The 26,597-nt window shown below is 37.4% G+C and overlaps 1 protein-coding gene across 8 annotated transcripts in view; it reads right to left on the bottom strand.

The window, feature by feature from the left end:
• Positions 1-8,141: 8,141 nt before the first annotated feature.
• The window catches only part of STXBP5 (syntaxin binding protein 5), a 143,235-nt gene continuing 124,779 nt past the window's right edge, over positions 8,142-26,597 (bottom strand). For all 8 annotated transcript variants that reach the window (XM_066248449.1, XM_066248452.1, XM_066248451.1 and 5 more), the window contains 6 exons: positions 23,509-23,748; positions 21,496-21,865; positions 21,044-21,209; positions 14,553-14,664; positions 13,602-13,822; positions 8,142-11,461 (listed from right to left, as the gene is read on the bottom strand). In XM_066248449.1, the coding sequence (XP_066104546.1) occupies positions 11,420-11,461; positions 13,602-13,822; positions 14,553-14,664; positions 21,044-21,209; positions 21,496-21,865; positions 23,509-23,748 (1,151 nt within the window). In that variant the 3' untranslated portion in view covers positions 8,142-11,419. The remainder of the gene's footprint in view (positions 11,462-13,601; positions 13,823-14,552; positions 14,665-21,043; positions 21,210-21,495; positions 21,866-23,508; positions 23,749-26,597) is intronic.

Raw genomic sequence — 26,597 nt, 5'->3', positions numbered from 1 at the left:
GAGCTCATGGCATAGACAAGGCTTGGAGGCAAAAAAGGTATATATATTTTTTTCCAGTAAATGTCAGTGTAGGTTTAATCCACCTAAGCCAGAGTGGGGGTTCTGGCCTAAACAGGAAGCATAGAGAGTGATCTTCTCCCATCTGCACACATGAGATGGTAATGTACAGGCTGGGATGGAGAAAGATGACAGGGCTCTGAGCCTGGCACCGCCAGGGACTAGCACCAAGGAGGGCAGAAGAATGATGGAGCTCATTGAAAAGCGAGAGAGCCAAGAGGAGGGACAAATGAGGCCCCATTTCCCTCTGTACTCAGAGGAGTTCCTTGCACCATGATGGCGTGACAGTGGAGACGTGGGGGTGGCGTGGTCTGGCAAGGAACCGAGAGAGCTCCCCAAGATTCCAGCAACCCAGAGTGACACAGGACAGCATCTTCCCTGAGCCCCAGGAAGGGGAGAGCATATAGGCCATTCATTCTTCCTAATGCCTCTCAGGAGCCAGAGTCTAAGGCAGAGAGGAAGACAGCATACTGAAGGTTTTGGTAACTTTATGTCTGCAGCAATTAAAAATTCAAAAGCAAATGGCTAGGGGAAGTGTTTCGGGGGTCATGAGTTGGATTCCTAAAACTATAGATTTTTAAATTTATCAATAGAGGCATTTTATAAACGATTTGTGAAAAAATAGGTTAATTACACTACCACTGAATAGTGAAAAGTATTTACTGTCTTCACCAGAGAGTAAACATTAACATTTGTAAATTTGAATGTAGTTACTTAAAAATAATTGGCAGGCACTGGAAAGCTGATTACTCTATTTTGAAAGGCAGCTGCATATTAATTTTAATAAGATACTATATCTTGATAGTTGGCAACAAATGCATCCTGAATTGGCTCCCTGGAGTAACAACCTCACAGAGATGAAATTCACTTGAAACCAAAGGCACTGGTTTAATTCAAATATATACATTTTAATTCATTGATCTCTACTAAAGACAATGTATCAATGTTTTCTTATCCTGGTTATAGCCGCTTTAATACACGGATTTTCTGATCCTCATAGAAGATTTGCTACTTGCTCTTCCCTATTCTGATATATTTCTGGCTTGCAGAGCCTCTAAGAGACTAACATTTTAAAGATCAAAGAGCCTTGTGTTTGTGTGCTAATTTTTTGTTTTCTAACAATTTTCAGAGGTTCTTTTTTTATATCCCTACTAGTAGTGTGAGGCAGATAAAGCCAATATTTAGATGCTAGTTTTAAACATAAGGAAACAGGGAAATAGAGGTGAGTCACTTGGAAAAGGTCCTAGGCATAGCTAGCACTAAATTTAGGGACAGATTACTGGCCTTCCAGTTCAGGCTGATGGGCTTGGCATTTGAGAGGAGCTATCTATGATGCCCACTTTTAATAAAACTACAAATAGAAGGAAAATGCACTTACCTTACTATCAACCAAGAGTCCCTCATTGGGTTTTGGTTATCAGAGGGAGTAAGCTTTCTAACAGATTAACCGTTGTTAAGGTTCTGTAAAGACTGTTACACATGGATTTGCTGTTTATCTGATCAAAAGGATAGGTTGTGAGAACTACACCTGCTGTTAAGATCCCTGAGCATCAGGAAAAAACATACAGTCTTGACTATGTCATCCACTCTGACTAGCTCAAAAGCATATTAAAAAAAAAGAGAACATGAGAACTTGTAAGAGGAACTGAGGCGGCAACAATGAACTACCCAGAGACCAGATGACATGCTCTTAGCGGCCGAGGGAGGTGACAGCGCTGGTCAGCAGACCGAAGGACCGAAGCCCGTCCCCAGCCTTACTCAGGTATTTGTTAGCCAGTACAAATAACTCAAGGAAGCAGACAGCAGAAGTTGTCAGGGGGTGAAGTAAAGGACAAGGAACATGCTGACTCCTAACCTCTGTTCTGAGACCCTAAACATTTCTGTTACTGAATCGAACCCTGCTGTTTTACTGTTTCCAGCACGCACTGCTTCCAGTTCAGGTCGGAGAGGCCCCTGGACTTTTGTCCGCTCAGGGCTTTAGTCCTAGGGAACCTCACTGTCCCTAATTGTTGTCCTAACTCTGCATATTTTCATAGCGTATTCCTACAAAGAACTAATGAAAATACATTAAAAACCAAACCAAACCCAAACAAAACAAACAAAACCAAACTAGCATTTGAGCAGTTTAGACTTCTTTTCTATACGTTCTTATACACATCATGGTGTATCATGTATGAACGTATTTTTGACAGCCCCTCTGGATGTGGACACAAAAAAGCATATGTCCCACTACTGACTGGTCTTGTTCTGTGGGCAGTGCTCAGGGTGGTAGAGGGTGGGGTAAGTGCTAGCTAGAAGGGGAGGTGGACAGAGGAGAGATCACCCTATCCAGGGTATTTTGGGAATTTGTGGGGATTTTTTTTTTCTTCTAGTGTATAACCTTAGAATGTTTATATTAAAATACATTTTTTAAAGTATAAATCATGGCCCTGGCCGGTTGGCTCAGCGGTAGAGCGTCGGCCTGGCGTGCGGGGGACCCGGGTTCGATTCCCGGCCAGGGCACATAGGAGAAGCACCCATTTGCTTCTCCACCCCCCCTCCTTCCTCTCTGTCTCTCTCTTCCCCTCCCGCAGCCAAGGCTCCATTGGAGCAAAGATGGCCCGGGTGCTGGGGATGGCTCCTTGGCCTCTGCCCCAGGCGCTGGAGTGGCTCTGGTCGCGGCAGAGAGACCCCCCAGAGGGGCAGAGCATCACCCCCTGGTGAGCAGAGCATCGCCCCTGGTGGGCGAGCCAGGTGGATCCCGGTCGGGCGCATGCGGGAGTCTGTCTGACTGTCTCTCCCTGTTTCCAGCTTCAGAAAAATACAAAAAAAAAAAAAAAAAAAAAAAAAGTTTAAATCACGCTCATGTCTTATCTGTCTTATTAAGACATTATATCAAGCTTTAAAAATTACATGTATAGACAAACATGTTATCTATAAATTTCATTTAAAGAAAACATCCCAAATGTTTGTGAAATAAAGGGGAAACTGGTTTTAGGGCATTGCTCCAAATCAGGGTTCTCAACATGCGGTCTGCGGTCCAGCCCCAAGAGTGTCACCTGGGAACTTGTCAAAAACACCAGTCCTCGGGCCCCTCTCCAGACTTGCTGGGTAATAAGTTCTGGGGGTGTGGTCCAGCAGTCAGAGTTCTAACAAGTGATCGGTCCAGGAGATTCTGTGCTCAAGTTTGGGAACCACTGTATAGACCAGGGGTCCCCAATCTTTTTACACAGGGGGCCAGTTCACTGTCCCTCAGACCATTGGAGGGCCGGACTATAAAAAAAACTATGAACAAATTCCTATGCACACTGCACATATCTTATTTTAAAGTAAAAAAAAAAACAACGGGAACAAATACAATATTTAAAATAAAGAACAAGTAAATTTAAATCAACAAACTGACCAATATTTCAATGGGAACTATGCTCCTCTCACTGACCACCAATGAAAGAGGTGCCCCTTCCAGAAGTGCGGCGGGGGCCGGATAAATGGCCTCAGGGGTCGCATGTGGCCCACGGGCTGTAGTTTGGGGACCCCTGGTATAGACGAATGGTATCTGTAGTCACGTGATTGTTAAAGGAACATGGAGGGTTATATTTTCTGAAATATGTTTTTCTTTTACATGCACACAATGCTAATGATTCTTTGGCATCTTTGAACTTGAAAGTGAAGCCGTCATCTGGTTTAATGCCCCGGCGAAGTGGCCAGGGCTGGCCCGAAGGCTGCGGCACCTGCCTCCTCTCATTACACCCCGTCAGTGCCCGCGCTGGAAGTTGCTGCTCAGCACAGGTCTCCTGGGTCTAATGTCTTTGTTTTCTCTGCTGAGATTTTGAGTGTCCAGAGTAGAGATGGCATTGCTGTTTATAAAATTTCCAAATCTACCCAATATTTAGAGGGGACCCCGAGAAACATAAAGATTTACAGTATTTCTCCCTCCCCCCCCCAATCTGCAAAGAAATGGGTTTGGTTGAAGTACATAATCTTTATCAAAGAGTAAAGAGATTTAGGGCGAGAGATCTCAGGGATGGAGACAGACTGAAACGGAGGGAGGAGCCAGGGAGAGAGAACGCGGGGAAGATTCAGAGATAACTTCAGTCAAGGAGAGAAGCGGAAAGGATGCCCTGTTCGGAGGAGACACGAGACACTCCTTGGGAACAGCAACACCACTGGTTAACTCCCTCAGAATATATATCTGTTGAGCAGCAGTACGGTAGGTCTCCCATGGACGACAGAAATCTGCAGCAGACAAGGAAATGAAGAACTTGATTTTGATATTCAAATGAAGTCAAAGTATTTACTTTCCTTTGCCAGTAATATTTTCTGTATTATCTGACTTTATTAAGAGATGTGTACCTTACTTTTATGTTGTTTTTAAAGGCTGTTATAAAAGGCTATGGGGTTTTGTTTTTTAAAATATATCGTATAAAGTTAGATATGACCAAAACTAAAAGTTAGAATATTTCAATTAAGTTTTAAGTGAATAGAATATGCACTAGAGTATTGATGTTAGACAAATATTATTTGAAAAAATCACTTAGAACTAAGTCCTTTCTTTAAAAGACCCTATTTTACAAAAGTGAAAAAGTATGACATACAAATCATGTTTTTTAAATAATGGGAGAAAATAAAAATTTATCTTTATAAACGTGAAGTTACAACGGCAAGTGTAATTCTATCTAAAACAGTGGATGGTCCTGGCTCATTTAGACAAAACACACCCTGATTGTTTTTTTTAAAAACCTACAACACATAATAATAATAATCTAGTTTTGAAAATTTTACCAATTTATGCCTATATTTTCTGGAAAAATACTAAAATTGCTTTTAATAAACCAGGTCACTGTACCAAGGGATCTATATCACTTTATCACAAATAACTTAGTAGGCTTGTTCCATATCTAAGACTTTAATAATTTTCTAGGTTAGAAATATCATGGCATTTCGCCTTTGTGACATCTGTGGTTTTCTTGTCTCAGGGTGTTGTAGGACAGCGTCTTTCAACCACCAGTAGGCGGACCATTCCGTCAGACATTTGTGCTGGTCCGCGAGAGTTAACCGTCCTCCTGTCGTGTGAAGATTGTAAACCCACTGATCTTATCCGAATTTACTGATGCTCAGGGCCATATCTGCCTTAGTGGTCCCTGAAATAATTCTATTTTCACCAGTTCCCAAGTGTAAAAAGGTTGGAAACCACTTCCGTAAGCTGTTGCAAAGGCTCACAAGAAGGTGAGATGTGACTGCCACCATGTGGGCAGTCGTATTATATAGACTTAAAAATCAAACCTCATTTATTGAGAGAATTGCCATATTCTTTATTCTAGAATGCAATGAAAACGATAAAAATGAAAATCTGCTTTCAGTAACATTAGACCCATTCGTGTGAAGTTTGTTTTTGGTACAAGTAGTTCGATACCGATACTGCCAAAAACACCAATTCTCTACAGCTTTGCTCCTCCAGGTCGGCTCCACCCACCAGCAGAATCTGTTACCTAGGAGCTGATTCGAGATGCAGAATCAGACCCCGCCCGGATACCGAGTCCAATTCTGCATCCCCAAAGATGGGGGGCGGAGAAGTGTTCCTCCACAACTGGTGCCTGTCCCCTCGACCCTCACCCCCTACTGTGCCCCCCACCGGATCAACAATAAACGGGCCGGAGACTTACCAAAAAGTCCAGATAATTTAGAAAAATATACCTGGTCTTATTTGAATTAGCTGACTAACCTGGCTTTCCCTCTGCTTAGGTTAAACGAATGGATTAATTCCACAATTCAGAGCAAAAATGTAAACAAATCTTCCAGAAAAAAAAGGGCTTATTTAATTTGAGGAGAGATTTCGAGTATTTTATTTCGCCCAATCAGAGCCCTTCAGCATAGAGACATTCATATACAGATATATGAACAGTTTCCAGAAACATGAGTTTATAATACATTTTTAAAATACCAGATTAATGGTATTTATTTACAAAAATATTTCATTACCTAATTTGAAACCTTTTGCTGTGACGACAGTTTGTAAACTACAGGAATGCAAAATAACTACAAAGTTGAACACACTTTTAGTGTTTGCAATAGTGCTTTTCTGATGTTTTTGTTTTAAATGAAATAGTACACAGAGATTTTACCGTATTTAAAATGCATAATTCCAGCAATCATCTTTGAGATACTTACCAGACTGAGCAAGATATAAAAAAATAAATAAAGTGCAGCAACTGAGGACTGCCTGCATGTGCAGTAAGGCGTACACAAGCCAGAGCTCTAGACCCAGCATGCTTGCCCCTGAATGTGAGAAAAAATGGAATCTTGCTCCTTTTTCATTGTTTTAGGTGATGCATTTACAATGAACCAATAGTATAACTAGAAAGCAAAATGTTTTTCTGGTTCTAACTACTGTGCTAAGCAGAGTTCACACCGAAAGTATCACAGAACCATTTATTTACAAAAAAATAATAATTAAAAAATTTAAGACATGATTTACCCTATTTGCATTGCTTTCTATTGATACGAGTCTGTTGTCAACTCCTTTACAAGGTCTTCAGTTGAAGCAGTTTAAAAAACACAAAACACATAGCAAAAGTATTTTTAAAAAAATGAAACTCCCAAATAAGATTCCCTTGCCATTAGCCGATATCCATTTTAAATGCCTGAGCAAAACAACCTACAATAAATACTGATTAATTTACATCTCAAACACTATAAAACTTTAAACTATGAGCCTCTTTGCAAAATACTGGCGAAACTGACATTCATGATTTTTTGATTTAAAGGAAATAAAAAGAGCAACTAAATGTAGTCCTGGACTACGGTACTCAATTTGTAAATGAATTGTGCCTAATAATTTAAGACTGTGTTAATAACTGAGGAAAGTAATGTTTTAAACCTGATAATTTGGAAGTTATTAAAACCATTTTAATTTAGTTGAGAAAGGTAAGCTAAAGTTTTCTGTTTAATTTTCATTGTTACAACTATTTTCTACTCACAGAACTTTTAAAACTTCTGTGGCAGTAGTAAGATCATTAATAGTCACAGGAAAAATAATCCCCATAGCACTTTACAAGAAATTGATCAGAGTTGTGAAACATGTAATTAACAAAAGCTGTAAATAGTATCTTCACATTCATTTTTAAATGAAAAAATAAAGTTATGGGCATAAATTTCCATTCAAGAGAACAAAGACCCTGAAAGAGAAAAGAAAAAAAAGGACACTTAAGATAGAGTGCTCTTTTTCAAACTAAATACAGATTAAAAATTCTTGGAATAGTGATCAAGTATCAAACTGATAAGGAAAAAATTCTATAAACTACAAAATAAAAACCTTCATTGACAAAAATACATAAACTCTTGTTTTCATTTTTGGAAATTTATTTTTAAAAAAGGTAGAAGAAAATACTTGGAAAACTATTTTAAATATATATATATTTTAATATATATATATATATATTAAAACAACAGTTAAGGTAGGCATTCAACAGCAAGCTGCAGCTATTGAGAAAGATCTTGCAATGATTGTTGTGGACATTTTCCCCAAAATAAAATTCCTATTTGAAAATGCTCAATAGAAGGTTTTATATCTTTCCTGTCATGTGTGAAGGCTTTTGAATGACATATGATTCTTTAAAATTAATTGTATCTCGATATGAGATACCAGTATTTCTTATTATAAGCGTAAAACATAACTCTTTGTATGGATAATATACATACTTTTTAAGTACTTTGACTTAAAACTTAACAAGTTCACCATTTTTAAAATTAAAGAGTACATTTATAAAAATTCCATTTTAAAACTAAAAGTATATTCTCTAGCAGTATGTATAAATATAACATGTTACTGTATGATCTTCAAACAAATCTGAAAGTGTTGCAGTAATTTAAAATCTAGAATACTTAAACGCACAGCAAATGATTCTACTACATTTTATTCTTGAAAACTATATAAAACCCTATTAAAGGTTTTAAAACTATGATCAGTTGAATTATTTAAGGTGCAGCTAGCAGCATATTCGTGGTTTTGGTATGTTTTATACATATGCATCACTTGATTTGAACGGAGAAATGTGGATTAAATGATAATAAAAAGTTTTTGTTACCTAAAAAAAGTGCAGAAAAAATTCAAGTTTAAAGTTCAGTGCTCTTTATTTTGAAAAAAACAAATCAACAAAACCCCAAAAGTTAAAATGTAAAATAAATCTTTGCCACAAAAAAATTTACCTTTGGATATAGCTTTTCCAATGTCACACGAGAAAATGCCTTAAGGAGAACATATATGGAATACAGAACTCAGGGTAAAACTTTGAACTCCATGCTGTCTTCCATGTACTTTCCCTTTCCTCTGCTGTCTCCCAGTGCCCCCGAAAACCTAAAGGTATGTAACACTTTCAGACTTGTTTAAAACACTCATGTATCTACATGAAATAACTTCAGAAGTGCCTACAATTGAGAAGTTAAAGAAATGCTTCTTTCTTTAAAGTACTGTACTTAATTAAACTGGAATATACTAGACAGAACATATAGACAAGGAGCAGCATTCTTTTTTCACATCCATATAAAAATCAAATTAAGTTAGCAATAGCTCAGTGTTATATCTATAACCATTTTTGGAAACACTCTGCACAACTGAGATGTAAACCAAGGGGACCAAGATGGCGCAAAACTTCAAATGGCTGTCACATACAGAATTGGTCAGAATATGAGATCTCAAATAACTTTCTAAGCAAAAACACGGACTCTTTCAGTTCGAAGAGAGAAATGAACTGGATTCGCGGGTACATACAGGGAACCCACTTCCTGGTCACAAACTGCTAATCAATGAATACTTCAATGATTTCAGAGCAAAGGACAAATGCAACGAAGGATGATGTTTGAGGATATGAAGGAAGCACATGTAATCTTTCATTTTCCCAATATTTTCTATTTTGATTTTTTTTGGTTTGTTTTCCTGAAATCTTGGCTTGCTGGTGACTATTTCTGCATTTAAAAAGAAAAAAATAGAGGTGTTGTCTCTCAAATTACAATAAATTCCCTGGGTTAGTTATTACTGCAGACTGTCTCTTATCTACAGACTGAATCAAGTATAACTTCGAGAAGCTTATTTTCTATTTTCAAAAATACTTCAATCTTTCTAATCCTAAATTTCTAGTGTGCTGTGCATAATTTGTAGATTAATTTAAAAATGAAATAAAATAACCCAAAATATTGATTTACAATTTTCTTATAAAATCCATCTCAGGTAAACGTATCTACTTCTCTATTTGAAATTACAAGATTGGTTCATTTTATATACAACAGGAAAAATGACAGTAAAAATGACGTGGATATATAATTAACACAATACCACAAATTAAATAATTAGAGCTAATACGCCCTTCCCCATGAATGGGTACTCGACTAACATATCACTTTATTTAGTGCTTCTCCATTTCAAATCTGTAACTGTACCCTTCTAAAAAGGGCCTAATACTTCCTGTGATATATGAACAATGGGTTTAGTAGATAATATATGATACAAATTAAGCAATTTGTAAACGGCTGAGTGTTCATCATATAGCTGACATTAACTAAATAGAAATGTTATTAATAGATACTTTCTACAAATTCAAAAACTTTCGAAAAGTTCTGTATTTTTAAAATATGTCTTTTAGCTTGATCAATGATCTCTATCACATACATTTAGTCCCTCTCTAATGATACTTAAATTTTAATGTAAACTTTTGTATTCTGTAGTGCACATTATAAAATGTAAACAAAAAGGCATTGTGAATGAAAAGAGGAAAAGATGCATTAACAGACTGCATGAAATTAAGGTGTTCTACATATACCTTTAATGATCATCTGAAATAGAAAAACAACCACGTTTGCTATCAATTTGTGCTCTGATTATCTCAATGAAAAAAGAAAATGGCTTCAAACAATTTTTTATAGAAGAAAGTATTTAAATTTCACCAAGTGCAATGATTCCGCTTTGCTCTTCCTTCGTTGCTTTAACAACAATCAGTACGAGTCTCCGATGCCCGTGCTACGAGATTGCTTCCTTCCAAGGTCTACCCCGGTGTTTCTTTCCTGTCTGCAATGCTTTTAGGAGCCAGGCAGGTACTGTCCACTGATGGTCTCATTTGCATCATTTTCCAATACAGAAATAATTTAGTTACAAAGTGCACATATTTCCTTTCATTTGGCTTCTTAAAACCTTGAAAGAACATGTACAGATGTATAGTATATTTCTACAGAAAATATTTTGTAGGTCATCAGACTAGACTCTTATATAGATAATTATTGACAACAGATGCTTGTCATGTTCCATGCGACGGCATGTGCACTAAGATTTAATCGGCTCATCACCTGAGTGTACTGGAACTGTTAGCAAATCAAGGGCCTTTTGAAAAGGGAGCTGAGCACTTTACTGAGCACTGGAAATAATGAAACATTTTTTTAAGCAATTTTAATTAAATAATGCAAAGGTACATCCGGTTAAACATCTTATAAAAATTCAAGCAAAATTAAAAACTTAGCCAATTTCAACATTTCTACCAATTTAACCAGTAACTATTTTGGTCAAATCCACCTCTTGCTGAATTAATGAGAACGAGGACAAAGGACATTGAAGTATTCTCCTCACCACAATGGAGGTTTTTCTCACTTCCCACACTGCGTAGCCACTCCATGGAAACGCCCAGAAGGATGAGCAGTTCAGTCATGCTCTACACTTTTCTTTTCAATGAAAAGTGATATCACCTTGTTTTGCTTTTGACAAAATATGGACTAAACACAAGTATACAATAACAAGAATCCAAGAGTAGCCCATACACAAGTATGTGTATGTTTTTATTATTTAAAGCCCACCATTCAGCTTATCTGTCTAAAGATATGGTGACAAACAGTTTGTTTCTTTTTCACTAATGATACTGACGACCAGTCAGGTTAAGGGAGGGAAAGTCCAAGACAGCTCTTTGTAGTTCAGTCCATGAGACAAACAGGGTTTCAGCGCCAGAACTGCTGAGTCACTGCCCCCCCTCAGAGGTCACACACTGATGGCAGGTCCGCCTGCACAAATCTTTTGGCATGTGAAAGTTTGATAAGGAATGATCCAGGAATGGTCTCTGCCACGTACCCTCACCATCCTCCTTGGTGCTCCATCTGTAACGCGTGGCCTGCTTAGTTCCCAGATTGTCACCTCGGAGCGGGCACACACCGTTCCGCCCACGGGCGCGTGGACACGCCTCAGTCACAGCCCACGGCCGAGGGAAAGCAGTGCATGATTGTGCTAGGAAGGAACGGTGGCCAGCGATGAGCGTCCTTTAATGGTGACTTTCCGAAAGTAAATCAATGAAACAAAAAAGGAAAATTCTTTTTTCCTTTTGGCTGAAGTTGGACTTGGTTGGATTTCTGGTGGTCAGAACTGGTACCACTTCTTATCTTTGTATTTCAACATCATCTGAGGAGAGAAACACGAAAAACATGATTTTACAAATGCCAGAACAATATTTGTAAGTTATAATTGATTTCTACATTTCCCCAGAATGTTATATCACTCTGAAACATTCTGTAGTGTGACTGCATTGTTTACTTGAAAGCAATTTATAATGAAAGCAATAAGAACTATTTCACTTAGAAAAAAAAAGTTCATAACTATTAAGGGCCGGCCTAGAAGATCTTCAGATTTCTTAGGCATGTGATATAATTCAATTTTGGCTCAGTGCATTCTTTAGTGATTTAAGTTGATAACTTATCAATAAGGTAATTTTCAGTTCTCTAATTTTAACTAAAAATGGCGCTTTAAGAACCTGGGAATTAGTACTCTATTACTACCATCTACAATTTACTGAGCATTCCCGTGAGCCAGCACTGTAGGACACAAGTCCCCTGCGTCTGCTTCTGAAAAGAACTCTGTGGGTTAGGCACTATTATTCTCCCCATTTTATAAACGAGGATACTGAAGCCTAAAGGGGTCACCCAAGGTAACACAATGGGGAATCTGGGGGCTGAGCCCATGTGGTATGACTCAAGAACTCATGATCTTACCCACCTCAGTGCACCGTCTTCCTTTCTCTAAAACATGACTCACGAATACTTGGTAAGAGGAAAAGCTACCAGTGTGAGATGGAGCTCTTGGATAAACATATGGAGTGTGAATATATCTGAAGCTGACTGGAGTGTTACATGCTTTAGAGAGCACAGTCAGGTGCAGTTATGCCAGCGAAAGTCCTGCCCTAGATGGGAGGCTGCTAGGCTGTATCTGAGGTGTGTGTCAGCTTACAAGGACTGACAAAGTATCTCTGGATTTCTTTGAAGCCCTAGACAAAGTTTTCCCAAGTCCAATTACTTCTTTCATGTATTCTAGGTGTCAGCATTCTTGAGCAAGAAAGAGATGACTTTTGATTGAAAAGTTTACTGATGGCCCTGGCCAGTTGGCTCAGCGGTAGAGCGTCGGCCTGGCATGCAGGGGACCCGGGTTCAATTCCCGGCCAGGGCACATAGGAGAAGCGCCCATTTGCTTCTCCACCCCCCCCCTTTCCTCTCTGTCTCTCTCTTCCCCTCCCGCAGCCAAGGCTCCATTGGAGCAAAGATGGCCCGGGCGCTGGGGATGGCTCCTTGGCCTCTGCCCCAGGCGCTAGAGTGGCTCTGGTCCTGACAGAGCGACGCCCCGGAGGGGCAGAGCATCGCCCCCTGGTGGGCAGAGCGTCGCCCCCTGGTGGGCAGAACGTCGCCCCTGGTGGGTGTGCTGGGTGGATCCCGGTCGGGTGCATGCGGGAGTCTGTCTGACTGTCTCTCCCTGTTTCCAGCTTCAGAAAAATACAAAAAAAAAGAAAAAAAAAAAAAGAAAAGTTTACTGATCGATTGCTGATAGATGGGTATTCAAACATAAAAACTTACTAGGATTTTTCGGAAAACCAACTTGAAACGTCCTCAGGGAGTAAACTAGGAAATGAAGTGAAGCTGCACAGGGCAAAGGATCATGGAATGGCAGACCTGTGTGTCAAAATGCAGAACGTGTTCTACCTGAAGGCCTGGAGTGTTCAGTGTAATTTGCTGGACAACAAGGCATATTTGTAAGAGGACCAGTTAGAAAGCCAGACTTTATAGAATCCCTTTCTAAGCTCCACCATGACTTCCTGGTCCATCAAGATGAATTCCCTGCAAAAATGTGCCTGACCACTACTCTAAATTGGTCTACAGAGAGATTTAGTATTGCTTCTTTGAATACAAGTGTCTGCCAATTTTTGTTATTTAGATGAAGAGAGTAAAGTGATTTCCTTCCTAGGAGAAACTGATAGAATCTGAGGCATTTAGGAAAATTAGTTTTGCTACTACATTTGCTAAGAAATAGTTGCAAAAAAAAAAAAAAGCTGGGCGGTGAGCAGGTTCCCGCAGATGTATAAACCTCAGTCAAGGACCAAAATAGCTAAGACATATGCTTGTAATAGGGCCCCCTGGTGGCAAAAATCAGGAATTTGCAATTGCGCAGAAAATAACACAGACATCCACGTGCAGATATAAAATAGCTATAAAAAGACAGTACTTTTCATACTTGTTCTACTGGGTTTTTCCTGTTTCCAGGTTTCTTGCAGACATACCTCATGAGCGTGTTTAGAAAACGAATCTGCACTGGACATCATGGCTGCGGTCCTCTCCTCCAGGTCCCCCAGCTTCTGCCCCCTCTCATCGAGTGCCAGCCGGGCTCGTGCCAATTCACCCACCACTCCGGAGGCGGCTCCTTTGACGCCCTCGATGCCCCCGGGGCCGGGGATATGCTGAGCCAGACTTCGTGAAGCCTTTCCTGAGGACGACTCTCCAACTGAACCAGATGACAAATGAGTAAGTCACTCACAATACAGAAGTTTACTAATATAAAACACTCCTACCTGATACCACTGAAACAAAAGTAAAATACATATTTGACTTTATAATTAATACATGCTTTCTTTTATTGTGATGGTTTTAATTTTTAGATACTTTTTCAAACAGGCAAAACACAACATACATTATCAATATTGTGCTCTATTCATAACAGGACTTGTGCACAGGCAGGGCAAGCATTCACTGATTCATTAGTTCACCCAAGACCAACTCCTAATTTGTTCTCAGCATGTCGAAGGTAGTAAATGAACCCTTTTGCTATTTTAAATAACCTTCTAGTGAGATGACAACAGTTCTGGAAATTCTGTAAAGTAAAACAAGTGCTTAAGTAAAAACTTCTTCAAAATGAAGATAGTCAATTATGGAATTAAAATAATAATAAAGATCACATTTAATAAAAATACAGATACTTTCTACATTATTCCTATCAGGTTGTGAATACTCATTTGAGCTACCTGAAGCTATTCTGATTTTGGGTCTCTGAGTAAACTAGTCCCTGGTTTGGGTTAGAGCAACAGAAAATAATTTCATGTATTTTGCTAAAACATGGATATACTAGTTGTGACAAAGATGAAAAAGGCAAACGTAATATGTGCATGTAATAATTTTATATGGTTTGAATGCTTCTGTGATAAGATATGCCACCCAAGTTAAATAAGCCAGCTTACACAGTTCCTCTCTGTCCAGGGACTGCGCACCACCTCCAAATAGGCCTTTAAAGAACCCCCTGTTTGGTGCTTCTGGTGTTTCCACAGGAGTGAAGAGTTCACCCAGCATTTCCTTTAACATCAAAACAAAGTGTAATTGTTAGACTTTCAGGGAAACCAAGCTATGACTAACGAACCATCGCGGTAAACTCTTTAATTTAAGCTTATAACATAATCTGTTGAAATTCACAAACAAGAGCACATTTCAAGTGATCAGATCCAATACAGACTGACTCAGTCAAACAGTAAGTTACTAGAACTAAAGTGACTAAGACTGATTTGCTGTTTGCTACTTTGGCTAATTACTCTCCTTACATTTCAAGCAAAGATATATATTTTTGACTGTCTCTCATTGATTATAAAATGTCCCTCCCAGAACCCATTAAAACACACACACACACACACACACACACACACACACAATAAACTGCACATATTTAAATTTAAAATTTGGCAAATTTTGACCCCCATGAAATCATCACCACTATCAAGAAAATGAACATACCCGTCACTAGTATTTCCTGGTGCTCTACAGTAAAAAGGGGCACAAAGAAACATTCCTTAATCTCCATCTCCAAGTAACTGCTGATTTGCTTTCTCTTTCCATATTTATCTGTATTTTCTTTAGTTTTATATAAATAACATCATACAGTATGTACACCTTTTATTCCTTGGCTTATTTCACTCAGAATAATTAGTTTGAAATTCATCTCTGACACTGAATGTTTTCAACAGTTCATGCCGTTGAAAAGGAATAAAGAGGAAAATAAAAAGAAAAAAATTCCTTTTTATTGCTAAGTTTTATTCTATTCAACGGATATACTTGTAACTTAATTATTATTTAATTTGTTTATGAACATTTGGGTAGTTTCCAGTTTTCTGGCTAGTACAAATAAAACAGCTATCAATATAAATTTCCTTTCCTCTTGAGTTAAAAAACTAGTCTTTGGTTCATGTTTATTTCTGTAAGAATTGATGGGAAACAATCAACAGTTCTAACGCTATAGAAATGTTTACCTAAAACCTATGTACTCTTCTTATTGATCAATGTCACCTCATAAGATTTAATTTTCTAAATAAAATTTAAATAAAAAAGTAATAAAAAAATAAATAAATTGTTATGTTGTTTTCCAAAGTGGTGGAGCTGGGTTTTGTTAGTTTTTGTTTTGTGTGTGTGTGTGTGTGTGTGTGTGTGTGCGTTTTCATTCCCATCAGGAGTGTATCGAGTTCTAGATTCTTAATGTCTTTGCCAAAGCTGGGCATGGTCATTATTTTTTTAAATCTTAGTCTTCTAGTGAGTGTTTAATGTTATTCACTGTGGCTTTAATTTGCAGTTCTCTAATGACTAAAAACATTGAGCATCTTTTCATGGTGAAGCATCTGTTCAAATATTTTGCCCATGTTTTTATTGTTATCTTCTTTCTGTTGAGTTTTTTTTTAAATATATTTTCATTTATTGATTTTAGTGAGAGAGAAAGGGGGAGGGGAGAGAGAGAGAGAGACAGGAACATAGATCTGTTCCTGTATGTGCCCTGGCCAGGGATCAAACCAGCAACCTCTGTGCTTTGGGCCGATGCTCTAACCAACTGAGCTATCTGGCCAGGGCATCTCTCTCTCTCTCTCTCTCTTTTTTTTTTTTTTAAACTTCCTGTTGAGTTTTAAGAGTCTGTACATACTTGGGACACAAGACTTTTGTCAGATATATGCTTCACCAAGATTTTCTTCCAGTCTGTCTTTTTATTTTTGTTTTTTGAAGATCAAAAATTTAAAACATTTTTTATAGTTATCACTTTGTTCTTTGTGGATGGTGAGTTCTTCTCTTGAGTTCTCATCAGTTTTATAGCTTTAGGATTTACCTGTAGGGTTATGATCCACTTTAAGTCAATTTCTGTAAATACTGTGGGGCATAGTTCAGAGATAAATGTTTTGCTTTTTAATATCCAATTTTTCTAGCATTTGTTGAATATGAAATCCCTTCTCCACTGTACTTTTTCAAAAATCAGTTGTCCATGTGTGTGTGGATTTACAGACTCTACTCTGCTTATCTGATTTGATGCCACCATCACACTCTTTTGATCACTGTAGCTTTACACCATGATTTTTTTTTTTTTTTTTTTGTATTTTTCTGAAGCTGGAAATGGGGAGAGACAGTCAGATAGACTCCCGCATGCGCCCGACCTGGATCCACCCGGCACGCCCACCAGGGGGTGACGCTCTGCCCACCAGGGGGCGATGCTCTGCCGCGTAGCTCTGCCGCAATGAGAGCCACTCTAGCGCCTGGGGCAGAGGCCAAAGAGCCATCCCCAGCACCCGGGCCATCTTTGCTCCAATGGAGCCTCGCTGCAGGAGGGAAGAGAGAGACAGAGAGGAAGGAGAGGGGGAGGGGTGGAGAAGCAGATGGGCGCTTCTCCTGTGTGCTCTGGCCGGGAATTGAACCCAGGACTTCTGCATGCCAGGCCAACGCTCTACCACTGAGCCAACCGGCCAGGGCCTACACCATGATTCTTAAAATCAGGTAGTGTTAGTCATTCAATTTTATTCTTTTTCAGAGTTGTTCATGCTTTTTATGTACCATGTATTTCCATATGAATTTTTAAACCAACTTGTTAATTCCTCCACAAAAACGTCACTGCAATTTTGCTTGAGATTGTCTTAAATCTATAGATCAATTTTCGGAGAATTGGTAACATTAAACTTTCTGATCCACAAAGTATATTTTTCACTTTATTCAGGTTATTAAAAATGTCTTTCAGTATAGAGTGGGGCCAGAGTAGGTTTACAGTTGTTCATGTGGAAAATAATACAATAATTAATAAACAATAATATAAGAATAAACTCTGCATTTCATGTACTCACAATTGTAAAACTACTTTTGCCCCACCCTGCATTTTGTGGCTTTCTGTGTAAAAGTCTTCCATATTTTTGTTAGATTTTCCCAAAACATTTCATATATTTGGTCACTATTATAAATGGTGTTTTTTAAATCTCAATTTCCAAATGTCCATTGCAAATACAGAAATAATTATATTTTCACAATTCAATCTCATATCCTGCATCCTGTCAGATTTACTTGTTATTTCTAGTAGCTTTCTGTGTAGATTTCATTATATTTCCTATATAGATAATGATGTCATCTGTGAATAACAATAGGTTTATTTATTTTTCCTAATCAGGATGCCTTTTCTTTCTTTTTCTTACCTGAATTCAGTGGCTAAAAACTTAAATACACATTGAATAGAAATGTTGAGTGAACATCCCCTTCTAGCTTCTGATTTTAAGGACTAAGAATTCAGTATCTTATCACTAAGTATTATCTTAGGTATAAATTTTTCTTAGGTGGCCTTTAAGTTCCCTTTTATTCTCTGTGTACTGAGATTTTTTAAGAAAAATCAGGAATAGATGTTAGATTTTGTCAATTACTTTCTATTTTTTTAGTTTATTAATACGGTGAATTATACTGATTAACAGATTTCTGGTGGACCAGCACCAATCTGGACCAGTGGTTGAAAACCGCTTCAGATGGTTCTTTCTCCAGCTAGAGTTTACCTACCTGCAGGTGCTCACAGTACTTTACCGAGTACTCCTGGGCCCTCGGCAGATGCCCAGTGTTCTCTCTCTGCAGAGCTCCCTCCTCTCGGTCTCTGTTTTAGGAGCTCTCACTTACTTGGTCTTCCCAGACTCTTGGTTCTATCATCCCAACTTGGGAAGTGAGTCAGGCTTGCCCTGGTACCTTCTCCCTGTGCCATCTTCTGAGAACACTATCAAGGCATTAGAACTGGGCAGCTCCTTTGTTTTCTGTCATTGCCTCGTGTCCAGATCTTAAAGACTATGGTTTCTGTTTGTTTGTTTTTCCTGTGTCGGGCAGGAGAGAATTCTATCCCTGTTATTTCATCGTGGCTGGAAACTCTATTCATGTACGCAGGGGTCTAAGGGCTGCTTTTTGGGTTAAAGTTAAATGAATGCACAATGTAACAAGGCACTCTGGGAACCAAGGAATAGTGTTTATAAAGTTCATGGTATTTGTTATTCAATAGATTTTGACCAAGGTATTGTTCTTAGATACTGAAAATATTGAGGTAAATATAATGTCAATATTGCCCAAAGAAAACATTTTATCACAAAATCTTTGAGCAGAATCTATTTTTCAATTATCTTCCTATCCTGAAGGCTCAACGCAGATAGTTATTAAAATAAATTGAGTGTAACTACTAAATGGCCATTTCATTTAAACATAACTTGGTAAATTTTATTGCTGCTGCTATTGATTTTACTGAAATAGTAAGAGAAAGCATTGATCAAAGGATAGAATAAATTGATCCTAGAAAAAAATGACATTTAGAATTTTGAAGAGTTGAATTGAGACATTTTAGATTGAAATGAATTAAGAATATATCAAATTGTCCATTTACATTTCTTAATAAAATTTTACTAGTGAAAGAAAACACGAAAGGAGAGTTTCATATTCTCTAAAGAGCAAAATTTTCATTCAGAAACTTAGAACTCTTACATAAAACTTGAATCCAATACCAGATACGCAGTAGTTTCTTTCTCTCGGTGTACAACGCGCTAGGAGAACGTTCCCGTGCAGGGCAGCTTACCGAAAAGAGAACGTAAAATCTGACCCTGAACACACTCTCTCCACCAAGCGCCATGCTAAGCACTTTATGTACATTGTCTCTCTTAATCCATACCATACCTATGTCAGAGACATTTTTAAAATTTAAATTTACTGGTTAACAAGATTATATGGGTTTCAAGTATACATTTCTATGATACATGCTGTGTACAATGCACTGTGTGCCACTGCCCAAAGTCAAATCATCTTCTGTCACCACATATCTGGACCCCCCTTCTCTCTGGTAACCACTAACTATCCTGTCGTTCATGCATTTCAGTTGCACATGAGTGAAATCAGATGGTTCTTAGCTTTTTCTGAGAGACTTATTTCACTTAGTGTAATATTCTCAAGATCCATCCATGTTGTTGCAAATGCAGCGTTCCACTGTATATATGCATCACATCTTTATTATCAATTATCTACCAAAGGACACGCTGATTGTTTCCGTGTCCCGACCACCACAAATAATGCTGCAATGAATACAGGAGTGCATATATCTTTGTGAATAAACACTTTCAAATTTTTCAGGTAGATACCCAAAAGGGTGGTTGCTGGGTCTTATGGTAGCTCTATTCTTAATTGTTTGAGGAACCATCATAATGTTTTCCATAGTGGCTGTCCTAATTGATGTTCTCACCAGTGTTGATGAGTGGTTCTTTTTCTCCACAACCTCTCCAACACTTGTTATTACCTGTCTTACTGGTAACAGCTGTTCTAAGTGATGTGAGGTGGTATCTCATTGTAGTTTTCATTTTTATTTTCCTAATAGCTAGTGAGGTTGAATGTTTTTTCATATATCTGTTGGCCATTTGCATGTCTTCTTGGAAGAAGTGTCTATTTAGGTGCTCTACCTATTTTTTAATTGGTTTGTTTATTTGGTGTTGAGTTGTTTGAGCTCTTCATATATTTTGGATATTAATCCCTTGTCGGAGCTATTGTTTGCAAATATCATCTCCTGTTTGGGTTGGCTGCCTTTTTGTTTTGTTGGAGATTTCTTTTCTTGTGCAGATAGGTATTATTTTTATTACAATTTAGAGATGATGAAGCTCAGAGCCAGAGGAAGTCTCTTGTCTAAGGTCACAGAATTCCATAATTAGCAAGGTTGGGACTTAGATTTAGTTTTCTTGACTCTAAAGCTCATGTTCTAAAAATAAGCCACATTGAAATTTACCAACAAGTAATGCTAATTAATTGCAAAAATTTTCATGATAAAGTGCCCCAGTAATGATTTTTTCTAAATATCAAATATCAATTAATATTATAGCTCAATATTTCAAGAGCAATTTTATTTTAAATGGTGAAGCTAAAATAATCATTTCTAATATATATACATATATAAATATAATCAAGCACACAGGCATATAATTAAAAAAGTTTTATATTTAAAGGAATATGTAGTATCTCACAAATAGATCAACAAAATATTTAGAGGGAAACTATCAAGCCTTATTTTTTCTTATATAAATATGTATATACATCCTTACCACTACAGAGATGGGATGATACAATTTGCCCTAAAATAATTATTTTCACATTAACATACTTCCTTATGAAGGATTTTTTGGGTGCATGTGTATAATAGATATTTATTTTATATAGGGAGTGGGTATAAAACATATGTAACATTTCATACAGTTTTGCCATTACAGAAGAGAAAAACTATGGATCAATGAGATGCAGTCCCTCTCTCTTCTAACAAGAGCCTGATGAAGACACTTTAGCACAAGTCTCAAAGCGTGTGCTCTGAACATCTCAATAAAGGCTATGGATATTGTAGGGGCCATGGAGAATATTTCACCACTGAAGAAACTAGGGTAATATTTCAGTTATTTACCTGAAGGTTTTCACAGGTCTCTTGACTGTAAGTGAGTCTCTGGATTTCGGTCGGTGAAACAAGATATAATGCTTGTCCATTGTTGGTGAAGCAGAACGTTCTGGCTATCCGCATATTGGTAAGGGGCAAGTAATACACATCCAACAGAGGCCGTAAACTTGGCAAACTTGAGAAAAAGAGGAAAAACGTGTTAATAATAAACAAAGTAGGTTTTAGTCTAAAAGTATATATAGAGAAAAAAATGACAGGGAACAAGCCTTATGATTTAGTGCACTTGAGTGGGAGATAAAACTGATTTGTATTTCTCATATACTTGCTCTCTATTAACTCAATAAAATTACACTCTCAGTTTGTAAAACTGTAAACAAATAATTTCTTTCAAACTGAATATAATTATGTAATATAATGTTTTGAGGAAGAAAATGTTAGATGCTTAAGAATAAATCTCTTACCTAAAAGTCATAATATGTCCATTGGCACAGAAACAGGCAAGGCAGATACTGTTACTCAATGCTACAATATCTCCACGAAGAACAAATGAGGTCTCTGTAATATTTTGCTTATAAGCACAGTTCTGAGTTGGCAGTGAGATTACTTTCGCTTGCTTTTCAGAACATATCACTGCATACTGGTTTTCACTAATTTCCTGAGAAGAGGAAGGGGACACAGAGACCGGCCGTCTTTTTTTCAATTTCTCCTTTTCATCTTTTTCTTCAGCAACATTGTGTTCTCTCCAGGATTCATATGCAGGTGGCACTAAGCAGCCTGTTGTGTCTAGAAATGCCATTCTCAGGATCGCCCCTTTTAACCTCAATATAGTACCTGAAATATGGTAAGTTTAGTAGATAACAAATATTTTAATCCATACAATAAATATGTTTAGTCCAACTATGACACATAACAGACACTCAGAAATATGCAGATAGAATGTATACTGGACTGAAATTGTCCACTGGCTTATGGAAAGGATCCGAACCTCAGATATTTGAATCTAGAAAAAGATATCAATATCCCATGCCCCAAATAGATAAGTGCTACCAAATAAATAAATGTTGGTACGTCTGGAACTATGTCTTTTCTCACAGCTGGCAAACGTACTACCAACGAGTCTGAGAGCAAAGATGGCGTCTAGAGCTGCCCTGTCCAATACAGCAGCCGCTGGCCACATGTGGCCACAGAACACCTGCCGTGTGGCTTGTCCAGACTGTGGCAGCTGCAAGAGTAAAATACGTGCAGCTTGGAAAACTTAGTACAAAAAAACTTTTAAAGTAAAATATCTCAATAATTTAAAAATATGGATTACATGCTGACATGAAATTTTGGATATACTGGACTAAATAAAGTGATATTAAAATTAAATTGTACCCGTTTTTTACTTTTTAAATATGGCCTTAAAATTGAAAATTTTCTATGTTGGTCACTTTACATTTTGAATAGACAGTAGTGATCTACAGGGCCAATGAGAAAAAAAAATTTCCATACATTTCTAAATATAATTCTTATTATAAACTCATATGTTTATTGTAGAAAATTTAGAAACTACAAATCAGTAAAAGGAAAATAAAAATTACCCAGAATCCTACTATTCAGTGATAATTACTATTAACAGTTTGATTTTCATCTTTCTAGTTTTCTTCTATACACTTAATTGTTGCTTATTAATAAAAAATGAGATTAGTACGAATACCATGTAACTTTTTCTAATTAGGCATGCAGTAGTACATATTCAAACATTTATTGAGCTGAATAAATAAATCAAACTTCCTTTAATGTAAAGATAGTGCAGAAATTAACATTGATAATTACATTTTAATTCTAAATTCCAAGTATTATTAAAGTCTACTCTATAAACAATAGATATAAGCAAAATCACATTTTTTTCCTATCTAGATCAGCATAAATTAGTCATGGAAACCAGAATTCTCAGTGAGTTCCAGACCTATTAGACACTATATATATTTGATAAAACTTAATCTCATTTTCAATATATAAATACATGTTTTTCTTCTTAAAATTCGCTATTAAGTCACCTTTCCTTAACATTTCAAAGAAGAAAAAATCTAAGACTTTACACTTAGAGATTAAAAATAGTTAAGTGTATAACGTTTAATAATATACATTTTTCTCCAACATATGTACCAATCTTTTGCTTATAGAGCATAATATTTTGAGGTATCCTGGGATGCATCAAAATAACAGGGCTTTTTTTTTTTACTTTCTTACATTGTAATCATCTTAGACATGATCCTAGAGTTAAAAAAAATGTAAACCTGAATGGCTGTAGAAATAAATGATATTCTTCAATCTTATGCTGTGTATTCCTTTATTAAACACGTATGACTGGAACTATCCCCATTTAATTTACATTTTAGAACTCTTAGATTAATTGAGACACGAAAAGCAAAGGCTTGTTGTATTACAGTGAACCCGGCCTTCAGTATCAGTGCAGCCCAGAGCATACATACCACTGGGAGACACAATCACCGGCTGAAGCAGCCTTTGCTCTCCGCCTGGGGGCAGGTTCAGTGCAATGACAAGCACTGTGCCCAGCGTGGTGCCAACCCACAAACATGGAGAAGGAGACGAGTCCGCCTTTCGTGTAAAAGTTTCACAGAAATGAAGAGCGGAGATCGCTTCTCGAGATTCCTTATCAATGCTGGTTACGCTTGAACTCCGCGATCGGCTGAAGGAGTTATCTTTCACATCTAAAATGATTTGAAATGCAAGATGGCTCAAGTTACAAAATGTCACTTTTTTGTTTGGTATAAATTTGGATAAACAGTTAACTGACAAAAAAAATCTGTAACATATTTCTTTTGCTTCAATAGCAAATGCAAATGGACACACTCCAGTCAACGTTTGGATGCGTGCTCTCGAGGTTTTTGGCGATGCTCTCTGTTGGGTGGCACGGGCTGCCTTTCAGAGCTCAGCTCTCAGTCTCTTCTCCTGGTGCAATTTCTAATCCTTTGGGAACACAATTTCATGAGTAGGTAAAAAAAAAGTGCAGGGATTGTCAATTTCCTGCATTTAAAAACGCATTTAGAAGCCTGGACTGCGGTGGCACAGTGGATAGAGCATCGACCTAGGGCGCTGAGGTCACTGGTTGGAAACCCAGGGCCCAGGCGAGACACACCCAACAAGCAACAAGCAAGCAATGAACAACAACTCAAGTGAAGCAACTAGGAGTTGATACTTCCCGCTCTTCCCCTCTCTTGCTATAAAATTAATAAATAAAAATCTTAAAAAAATTCATTTAGAAGTACTGTTTCTGTCTTTAAATTTATTCCCTCCAAATCTGTCCATACGAAAACTTTTAATCTGTAAAAAATTCGCTTTCTTTTTTCTGAATGCCATTTTAACTGTACTCCACATTCACCTAAGGTATTTTTCATCACAAGGTATAACTTGCATCAGGTATATGTCAGTTTCCTGCTCTGACAGGGACACTTTAAATTACACCAACCAACCAAACCCTCTCTGATCTCCAGCCACCTTCTTCTTCATGGCCCTTCTCAAGTCTGCCTCAGCCTTGGCCTCTTATCTCTTGGAAGCGCATTTCAAAATGCTAACGGCAAAAATTTTTTGTTGTCTCACTATACAAAATCAAAACATATTATTTCCCCAAAGCTCTAAGTCTCCTAATAGCACTAGTTATACTAGTGACATCCCAGTCCTCAGGAAAACACTTACACGAGTCGCAGTTTTGGTTCTACCCTTTCACTTTACTTCTATACCTGATGGGATACCAAGTCCGATCTTGTTGCATCCAATGCTTTATTTCTTGCTTTCCATAAACAAGCAATTCCCATTACCCTAAGTGTAGGAATTCATCACCATTCATATAGATTACTGCACAATTCCACTGTAATCTCCTATATTTACTGTCACTGTTCTAAGAAAACTCATATGACATAATGTACAGTTACAGTTCTGTAATTTCTATTTTAAAAGTCCATCCAGTGTCCTCCAAACACACCCTGCACTTACCCATTTTTAGACTTTTACTTGTGATTGGTGCTCTTGCCTGTTTCTCTGCCTATCAAGATTGTGCTTATTCTGTCTGACCAGGCAGTACACAGTGGATAGAGCATCAGACTGGGATCTGTAGGACCCAGGTTCGAAACCCTAAGGTTGCCAGCTTGAACGCAGGCTGGTCTGGCTTGAGCCAGGCTCACCAGCTTGAGCATGGGATCATAGATATGACCCCATGGTCACTGGCTTGAGCCCAAAGGTCGCTGGCTTGAGCAAGGGGTCACTCCATCTGCTGTAGCCCCCCGGGCAAGGCACATATGGGAAAGCAATCAATGAGGAGCTGCAACGAAGACTTGATGCTTCTCATCTCTCTCCCTTCCTGTCTGTCTGTCTTTATCTGTCCCTCTCTGTCCAAAAAAAAAAAAAAAGGGAGAGACTTTGTTTATTCTCCATCTCAGGTCACGCCATCTTCCTGAAGTCAATCCTACCCTTAAACCCAACCAGTTTTTCTTCCGACTCAGTATCGTTTTATCTCTTCCATGGCACTAACAGACCATCTGTTCTGTAGTTACTTCTGGCTTGGCTTAGGCCTCACTCTAAAGTGACCATAAGTTTCCTGATTGATATAAGGGCTGTAATGTTTTGATGCCTTGCATATGAAAGTACTCAATGAATATTTGCTGAACACAGATCTATAGTTGCAAATATCTAAACCATTGCATCACTGTTGCACCATTAGGACACATTAAAATTTCTAGTAGCTTCTTCTACTGTTCATATATAATAAACCATTCCTCAACTAACATGCTTTCAATGCTATCATGAAATGACTTCATAATGTCATGAAAAACAAAAAACATCTTAAGTTTTCTAAATTGCATTTTATTAAATATAAAAGGTATAACTGAATCCTACTTATGCCCCAAAAGTTTTTTATAATCAAATTTAGATTCATAGGTTGAAAAAACTCTCCCAAATAGTAATTATATACAATTTTGATTATAGCTATCCTCTGAAAACAATAAAGCTACTAGTTATGACAATAGCATGAGAAATTTCTATAGTTTCTAAAAATATCTTTCTTTTGCTTGAATTTGTACTTCCTGTTACAGATTATGACACAGCAGAAAACTATTACTATAAACTAAAACCTTTCATAAGCAGTAAGTCCTTACTGGGAGTTCGTGATATGACATTGATTCAAGTGCTAACTCTTTCATTTCCGAAGTTATTTTAGTAAAATATTAAATAACAAAATTTTTACTTATATTTTGTAATGATAAAAATATTTACTTTGTTACTTTAATAGAACATACAAAATGAATAAATGTATATTTTCAGTTGTGATCTAGCGATAAAAAAATTCAATGAGGTTACAAAAAAATTTCATAATATAAATTTCCATGTAAATTAACCTATGTGAAAACTCTTACTGAAATTAAAATTACAACAGATGATTCCCAACAATCTAAACTACAAGTGTTCATTCACAGCCAAATACACTTTTAATTAATGAGCTAATTTAACCATATAAAATTCATAAAGTACAAATGCATGTTTTTTATATGGCTTCCCTTTAAAA

This window comes from Saccopteryx bilineata, chromosome 12 (genome assembly GCF_036850765.1).
Source record: "Saccopteryx bilineata isolate mSacBil1 chromosome 12, mSacBil1_pri_phased_curated, whole genome shotgun sequence".
NCBI classification, from domain to species: domain Eukaryota; kingdom Metazoa; phylum Chordata; class Mammalia; order Chiroptera; family Emballonuridae; genus Saccopteryx; species Saccopteryx bilineata.
Note: the sequence above shows the minus strand (reverse complement) of the source record. Positions and strands in the feature narration are given on the sequence as shown.